Here is a 9,276-nt window from a genome sequence, read left to right as displayed (position 1 = left end):
CAGGCCCACAAATGCTGGAGAATGACAGCTCTGAACCCAGAAGTGATCAGAGCTGGTCACTTTAAATATTCACCTCTTGACTCTATATATAAAACCTCCAGTGGTAGTATTTACAAATGCTATTAATGGGTTTTACGTCATTTTCAGGCCTAAAATGTGGAATATAACATGGGTGCAAAAAATGAAAAAAGGGCCTCAGTCATGAAGGGGTTAATGAATTTCTCCTTTGGAAACTTACTATTGTTTTAAAATAAAACATTCGATGAAGACTTGTCCAGAAGGCCTCCATCCCATAAAAACATATTTCTGTCAGAACAATATTAGCACTAAACCGATAGTACTGAACAAGCTCGTTTAGGAGGTTTCTTAAAAGTGTAATAATGAGAAATACAAAGACAGCTTAATTACTTTGCTTAGACCCCGTTCACATATAGCGACATACCTTTGCAGCGGCCGGGATAGCGTGACTTTCGGGGCGACGTTCCAGCGACGGTAGCGTGACTTTCTCCGTCGGGCTCCATAGAAAAACAGCAAAATCCGCCGAAAAAAGGGTCCGGTAGAAGCGACTTGCGACCGCGACGAGCGACGTGCGACATGGAGTTAAGACAGCTCCATTGAATAGCATTGGCCGGCGACTTCTCACAATATTGCGCGGCAAAAATGCGCGATATCGCGGCGGAAATCGTGCGACAAGTCGCTATATGTGAACGGGGCCTTAGGAGAGGTTTGCAGTTGCAATGTGAACTAGCAGTAAAGGAAATATTAGAAAGGTGTGCAGATAGATATTGGCTGGGCCAATATGTTAAAAACACACAACCAGAAAACACAGACAAAGCAACCTAATTTTAGTATCCTTAGACAACCCCATTCAGTCAGTTTCTGTCCTATTTGCAGCTTTTTTATTCATGTTAAGATATTTTTATTGATATTACAGTTTACCGGATATGAAGCAATAACTTTAAGAAAAAAAGACTTGTGCTAAGCCAAATATTAGAATTGCTGTAAATGTTAAATCTCAGAGCACCTTCATTGATTTGCACTTTGCTGCTTTCTCACTTATTATTCCAAAGGGGAACATAAACCAGGCAAGGGAAGATATTTCCTCTCTGCAATGGCTTTTGATAATTAAAGTGTAAAAAGCATTCATCTAACATTGTTGTAGTTTTTCTTTACTTAAAGGACCACTGTCTCTGAAGATATTGTATTCTGAAAACTGCTTGAGGTTGATACATGTAACGATAATATTCAGCATTAGGGTTGTTGTTCATGCTCGGGAAAACGCTAAATTCGTCTCAAACGTCACAAATTTGATTCTGAATAGTAAGGATAAGCAATGGTGCACTAAATTCCATGCAAAAAAAAAATGCATTTAAAGCTGCGCACTACAAATAACTTTGTGCATAGTGGTAATTATGTGCATATAATTGCGCACAGGGGCTCTTAAATTCAATGGGGGTCTATTTACATTGTTAAATTATAAGCCAGTACAGGGCTGGCATATAATTCAGCAATGTTTTGTCACCGGCTAGACATGGAAAGCAGTACTATAATTTTTTAAAAATGTGTGGGGTTCCCCTAATCTTGCAACCAGACCATTATCCAGACATGCAGCCTTGGTGGCCAGGAAATGGAGGGAGCAAATGTACGCCCCCTCCCCCTTCCAATACCATAGAAGGTCATATGCCTTTTCAGGAAGGGGGAGGAAGTAAGGGGGCAGATATGCTTCGCAAAGTACCCTTTTCCCAATGTTAAAAGGCATATGGCCTACAATGGTACAGGAAGGGGGGTGTATGCTCCTTGCCCTCCTTTCCCTAGCCACCTAGCCTGCATGACCAGATAAGGTTCTGGCTGGAATATTTAGGCGAACCACACACAATTTGTTGTTTTGTTTTTTTTGTTTTGTTTTTTGAGCAAATAGTTTGTAGTAAGAGTTTTCATGGTTTTGCTTTTTTATTTAGTGACAAGATCCTTTTCCTCACCTCTGTATGACCCATAAAGGAGGCATAAATCCTGGCCAAGTGATTGTGAGGTTCTGTAGGCAAGGGGGCTTAGCCTAATCTTGGTGCCCCCTTTCATAAAGGGGACACCCAGATAACCCCCCCCCTCCTCGTGAATGAGTAAGGGGTAGTTGTTACAATATACAAAGTCCTTTATTTGACAGGGGGCCCCAGATTCAGATAAGCCCTCCTCCTGCAGAACCTAACAACCACCAGGCCAGGGTTGTGGGGAAGAGGCCCTTGACCTCATTGACAAGGTGCTTTCCCAGGGGGTCCCCCCTGCACAGCACCCTTCCCATGTTGAGGGCATGTGGCCCCCTTCCTGCTCTGCCAGGTTGCTGCTCGGATCAAGGGTCTAGTAAGGGATTTTAGGGGGGACCCCATGCTTTTTATTTTAGTTTTGTTGGGGCCCCCCTAAAATTCCTACCCGACCTAAAGGGTCCCTTTACTGCAATAAAAAACTAATTTGTAAATATAATTTAATGCATCTATAATTAACAAAAATTAGACTAATTCGAACTAATTGACTTTTGGACCCGAATCCCGAAAAACACAATAACAGAAAATCAGAAACCAACCAAAACAGTTTTTTTGCCAGCGCACATGTCTACTGTCAATACATTTTTAAAGTTTAGTCCAATTGGTCAATAATTGGGAAAAATGGGAAATACTAGATCATGTCATGTTTCATTTATTAAATCAAAAGTATACATTTTTTTTTTTCCGTTTTGGATACAGTATGGAATGGTTTAAACCCTGGTCAGGGTTTTTCCTGCTGTGTCCCTTTGGGAAATTATCCTATCCTTCACTTCCTTAAGAAGTCTTAAGACACAACAGGAAGTGAGAAGAGATTTCTTCAAAGGGAGGAAATCCGTCTCTTAGACAGTTGTTACTTGAAAAAGTTACCTTATTGGAAGATTTATCTTCTATTCCAACTCAAAATGTGGGACTTTCTCTCCCTTTCAGACATGATGACAGTGGGGAATAGTCCCTCCGGCAGGCATAGAAAGCAATAAAAGCCTGACACAGGCTGTAACCCTTCACTACTTAAATTTTAAGCAAAACTGAAAGAAAATTTGGCTTTAGATACACTGTTTATACAATTGCATTGTGGTAATGCACCATACATACCGTGGTGCACTGTGGTGCCATTCATTTTGGCATCCCAATGCTCCTGTGCTGCACTGCAAAAAATTCAGCCTGCACTAAATTTTCATGCATGGAGGTGAAGTGCAGTCTATTCAATGAGCTGCCTAACATCGCGTGCTGCAGCACCCCTTAACGTTACATTTGTTTCTGTGTACACAGGATTGCAATTTAGCAAATTAGAAGTGTGCATTGGGTGAACAAGTCTAGTTATGGTGATGGGTACAAACAGTGTCATATTCAACTGGGATACCAAAATGAAGATTGAGGGGAATAAAGCAGGAATTGGCATCAGTAGCAGAACTGCCAGTAAACTGAGTAGTGGAAATAAGGCAAGGTACTCTAGGCTTGGATATATTATAGCATCTAAGGTGAGGTCCCCTACTGAATGTAGTAAGGCAGGTCAGGAAGTCTCAGAAGAAAATAGACATCAGTTGCCCGCCGCGTTCTTTGCATTGGGGCCTATAAATGAACAAGCATAAATATTTGTGGTTTCACAATTGACTAAGTATATTATCTTGTTACTCTCTGCCAGTGGTGAGTAATACACTAGCACAGACATATTTCAGGAGCTCTTAAAGCCTTGTTCACACCAAATGCAGAGCAGATCTGCATGAGTTTCTGCACACGCAGTGCAGTGGGTTGTGCCGTGTTTTTTGCCACGTTTTCGATGCGTTCCGGGCCGTTTTAAGTTTAAAATGGGCTTTCAGTGCGTTCCAAGGCGTTTGCATGCATTTCCAGAGCAGGTCCAGAGCAGGTAAAATAGGGCCTGCTGCAGTTTTTTTACCTGCTCTGGAACGGAAGGCTGCGATGTGAACTGGAGCTAAAAATACCATTGGAATACATTGGACGCAGTTTTGCTCCGGTCTGTAACTGCTCTGCTCTGCTCCTGGAACGCGCTTGGTATGAACAAGGCCTTAAAGAAGTAATAACACCATCCATCTTCAGCACTGATCCCAAACATGTCTTTCATAATTATATTTACCAGAGGCTTACACAGTATACGTCAGAGTTATTATGCCAACAGAATAGTTAAAACATTAATAATGCCATCTAAGCCGTATAACCATTTATTACAGGTAGTTTTAGTGATGTTGTTATTCCTGTTACTAATGCAATTGATCTGAATCTCTTAAACCTAAAAAAATGCCATATACCAGAGATGAATCCCCCCCCCTCTGCCCAGATGCAGCATATTGTGCCGGGGACATGCTCCGACAGGATGCAGAAAGTCAACAGCCACGTTTATTTGTGTAGTTAAACTGAACACCATCAGCAAATGAATTTGTTTTTGCAAAGCGTTTACATCCAATCTGGCAGGTCGTTTTCAAAACATGTTTTTCATATCTACACTGTTAGTGTGGAAAACAAGCGTTTGCCCACGTCTTCAGCTCATGGTGACCTAGGGCAGTGCTGATGCCAGCCAGTACCCACGTAGCTGTATATGCACAGTGTTTATGTCTAGGAGGGTGTCTGCAAGTTAATAATATGGTATCAGAGGACCTTGGTAGAGTGTTTTGGTTTTTGCCAGCAAATGTACACGTTGTTTTGGACTGAATGCTTTCTACTGAGGCATCATTAAAATGTGTCATTATGAAACCAACATGATAAATAATGAATATTAATATGTTTAACTGCATAAACAATGTAAACCTATGCAGCTGTAGATAAATTGTGCATTTGTCATTATTATATGCTCTGCCAACCACTGCTTAATGTAAGCATAAAAAGCACTAGCAACCCACAGGTGCAGAAGATGAGGCACAGTGAGGCCTGGTTCACACCTAGGTGTTTTTGAACAGTAGGAAAAGTGCTTTTAAATGCCCAACACAAGAAATCCCATGACTTTCAGTAGCCCCTGTTCACACCTGAGCAGCAAAACACCAGCAGGAAAACGCCAAATGCAGAAAAAATACATGAGCTTCTTTTGGCAGTTGCAAACTCGTTTTTCCCCATAGACTTCCATGGAAACGCCAGCAAATGCGCAGCAGAAGCATGTTGCATAATTTAATGTGCATGTTTACGCGTTTGTACGCGTTTTTGTCCATTGACCGCAATGTTTCTTACGCTGCCAATCAAAAACACGTTAAAATATGCTCAATGTGCAAATAACCACACGCTGAACCTGCGCATACAAATGCACAAAAATGATGCCGTCTAGGTGTGAACCAGGCCTAAGGGGCCAACACATCTTGCCTATTTTACTATGCAGTTTCCGGTGATGCCATCGAGTCCTCAGGAGCATAGTCCCCTTCTGCTTCCTTTAGCAATGACCAGGCTTCATTAGAGGTTGAAGGCATTGAAAAAATGGATGTTGGCACTGTTTTCTTGTACAATGACTTTCTGAAAACCAGCCTTTCATTAGGTGCTTGTTATAGGTGCTGGCATACAAAAAAAGTGGTGGACTGGTATGGGACTTGCATGGGTTAATGGTGGGTGCATAAACTCTGGAGTTGGCTGTTTTAAGCCTTACCTCTAACAAAAGTGCTTCAGCAGCTGGATGTTAGAGATTATTAGAGCAAAGGACTGCCATTGCAATCATGAATATTAAATGTAAGAGTTCTTGCTGAAAATATGGCATCTCCTTACGTTCTTATGTTTTATGTAAATAAAATGGTTAATGGAAATGAAGTTATATAGAAGGTCAAGTTCATGTGTGGAATGATAGAACTGAGCATTAAAACAATGTACAATAAAAGAGGTCTGGGCAGTTCATAATGATCTGGCTTGCACCATCACAGCAAAGGTATCCAACTTTAGCCAAAGCTTTATTTTTTAGTTAGAAATAGAATCAGTGCCCTACTTGGGAAAAGTTTCCCATCACTTCCCATCCCAGTGACAGAGCTTGCACATGTAAAAATAGTTTACTTTTTCTTTTTGGCTAACTGTTTGTCTTATTTCACAAAGAAAAGACATACAAGTGCTACAAATGCTTGCATTCATACATTCATGCACATCATCTACCTTTTCCTAGCAAATAGACTGTATGCAATGGGATACACTAAAAGTCACTAAAATTTCCTTATTGAAGAGGACTTCCGCAATAGGTGAACGCAGGAAATGGGTTCTGGATATTGGCAGTCTCTCTCTCTCTCTCATAGTTCTGCTTTAGTGTTGTCCCGTGTAAAAGTTCTTCTTTCAGCTTGTGGCACAAGCCTTTTATACTTTGAATGTTTGTAGCCATTCCCACACGGGCAGAGCCCTTTCCACTTCCTCCATACATAATTATCTATGAGGAAAACATTTCTTCCTTCAAACTCCAGATAGCAGCACAGTACTTTAAATGCCGAAGGTCAAATATGTCAAAAGGTCAAAATATTGTTGATTCTTATTAACAAGGCTACAATTAAGCTTTGGTTCAGTGTTTGACAATGGGAACAGTTAAAATGTGTATTTTCTCAGCAACTAGTTTTATGTACACCAATATTATTTTATTTTCCTATTGTTTCAAAGACAACACAACTGGTCTTGTACAAAAACCTGCTTAACTTAACACCCGTGTGTCTGGGTCTGAAAGTATACTAATGTAATACAGAAGACAAGTAATGTGGAAGCTGAAGCAGCAAACGTGACCACACTACAGATCACCTCATAGGGCTTCTATAAATACTGATTATGATATTCCCTGGTGATGCAATGGGCTTCTTGCGATTTGATACATGGCATCTCATGTATATTCCCCCAGGCCACGTAATCTGTCTTTATTATTTCTGGTAAATGTAATGCTCTGTAATTCTACAATGACTAATTTTGGCTTTTGGGTTCAGTACTTTTTCTGGTGCCTTGGGTAAGGTAGAGCACCATACAAAATGAGCTACATATGCCAGTGTGATATGGATATTCATGTTTGTTATTCCTGATACTAAAGTGTATGTAAAGGCATGCACTTTTTTATTTTAGTTTTGGATCGAATGAGAAAAGATTAGACCCTCTGTCAAGTTTTTATTGTTGTGTATGTTCCTACTGGGGAGATTCATCTCTCTATTTTTGAAGCTAAACTTAGGCAAGAACTAAAGGGGAAAAAACAACATTTTACAGTTGTCACCAGCACAAGAAGTGAAAGGAAATATTCCTAAGGGGACAACTGTCTAAGAGGGGAAATTCCTTCACTTTTGGAGATTCCCTCTTACTTTATGTTGAATCTCTGAGAACATAACCAGCAAAAAATAACCTAATAATAAATATAGAAAATGAACTGCGCCAATAAGCAAGCTAACAGCTACAAGGCACTGGAATGTACACCCACTGTGAGTGTGTATACGTGAGAAATGAATAACTAAATGTGCCGAGCTACAACAATGATCAGATATAAAGAGTATAAAAAAACAGTGACTCAAACAAATGTCAGTGAAAAAAATCAATCAGGTGCGGCCGTCAGTCGTAGAGGGCATTTGACGTCACATTGATCTCTACGACTGACGGCCGCAGTCATTTGAAACTCTTGCACATATTCTTAAGAGAGAGTCCATGCTATGTTACCACTGCTTTTATGTGAGTAATTTTCTTTTAATAAATCATACTCTGTTTGGATGGTACGCGCTATGGTGTTTGCTTTCTTTTTTTGGTCAACACGATCCTGGCATTGACACCTTATACTGAGGAGGCCTATAGATCGAAAAAGATTGGAGGCTATTGCTTTCCTATTTAGGAAGTGTTGCACCGATCTGTTTGTTTGGTCTGATTACACCATTGGAGGGCACCTTTGAGCGATTGGAGCTGAGGGCCCCCTCCCCTGGTTAAGAAGGGAATTGCCTGATTTGACCTCTTGCTGGGGTCTATCAATAAGGTGAACACCCCTATATCTGGTGTGGTGCATGTGATGCATTTCGTGAAGGAACAAGAAATATTCATCACTATTGCTATATTTGGATATTTTTGCAGATTTATGAAGATTTAAAGACTTTACACCTGATTGATTTTTTTTCACTGACATTTGTTTGAGTCACTGTTTTTTTATACTCTTTATATCTGATCATTGTTGTAGCTCGGCACATTTAGTTATTCAGCAAAAAATAACCTGCCAGGTGTTTTGTCCCTTCCCTATTCTATCAAAAACTGGAAAAAAAAGTTTTGAGTATATACACACTTAAACATATAAAATGTTTCATATGGTAATGGTAATAAAGGGTTAATTTGTACAAGTTTTCTGTGTTTTCTTAGCAAATTCCAATGTTTTATCACAAACTGTATCAATTATCTTTCAGCATATTGACAGACATTGCGGATGTACATCAGAACATGGGCTACTGCCCCCAGTTTGATGCCATTGATGAACTGCTGACTGGCCGCGAACATTTGCAATTGTATGGACGTCTGAGGGGAGTTCCTGAGGAAGAGATTGAAAGGGTAAAATGATTATTAATCTCAACAGGATATGAAATATCAAGTATTCAAATTTTCAAGATGATATTTTAATGCCCTTGTGGCCACTAGATATCAGTGATGTAGGTTTTTGTGTTTTGCCATATAACACCATTTGGGAAACCTGCTTTATTAGTAACTATACCAATATTATATGCATCATGTTCTCAGTGTAATCCCTATTCCCTTTAACAGGTTGCAGAATGGGGAATTGAAAAATTGGGCCTTTCAAAATATGCAGACCAGTCAGCAGGAACCTACAGTGGTGGAAACAAGCGCAAACTCTCCACTGCGATTGCTCTGATAGGATGTCCTCCAGTGGTGCTGCTGGTTGGTATCTTTCATAATTCTCTTTTCTGTTGAATTTCAGTTATTTCAATGGTGTGTATTCTACTCAATTGCTGGGTTACCAGAACCAAACTGAAAGCTTTATCAGGACACAGTTGTTCATCAACCAAGCAAAAGCTACAAATGCCTTCTCAATTTACTATAAACCTACTTTATGGGAGTGTGGCAACGGACATACCCCTGCCACACTCCCGCTTTTGCGGACCATTAAAGGAGAACTATGAGGTGAGTGATTTTCACTCAACCTCATAGTTCGAGCTGATGTGTGGCAATGAAACACGTCACACGTCGGCTCAATAGATCGAGAAGTGAGCGAACGCATACCGTCGCTCGCTCACTTCTCGATCATCTCCCTGCAGAGAGCCATGACTGTCACTCACAGCTCTCTGCAGGGATTCCCCCCCCCCCCTCCCCTGGCCCTTCC

The 9,276-nt window shown here is 40.5% G+C and overlaps 1 protein-coding gene across 1 annotated transcript in view; it reads left to right on the top strand.

Moving 5' to 3' along the window:
* Positions 1–9,276, top strand: part of ABCA4 (ATP binding cassette subfamily A member 4) — a 154,376-nt gene that overhangs the window by 136,627 nt on the left and 8,473 nt on the right. Inside the window, exons 48-49 of the mRNA XM_018559208.1 lie at positions 8,348–8,489; positions 8,700–8,834. Coding sequence (XP_018414710.1) covers positions 8,348–8,489; positions 8,700–8,834 — 277 coding nt within the window. The remainder of the gene's footprint in view (positions 1–8,347; positions 8,490–8,699; positions 8,835–9,276) is intronic.

The sequence above is a fragment of the Nanorana parkeri genome, unplaced genomic scaffold, assembly GCF_000935625.1.
Source record: "Nanorana parkeri isolate BGI_ZX_2015 unplaced genomic scaffold, ASM93562v1 scaffold382, whole genome shotgun sequence".
NCBI lineage: Eukaryota > Metazoa > Chordata > Amphibia > Anura > Dicroglossidae > Nanorana > Nanorana parkeri.
The sequence above is the reverse complement of the archived record's forward strand: the minus strand, read 5'-3'. Positions and strand labels throughout refer to the sequence as shown.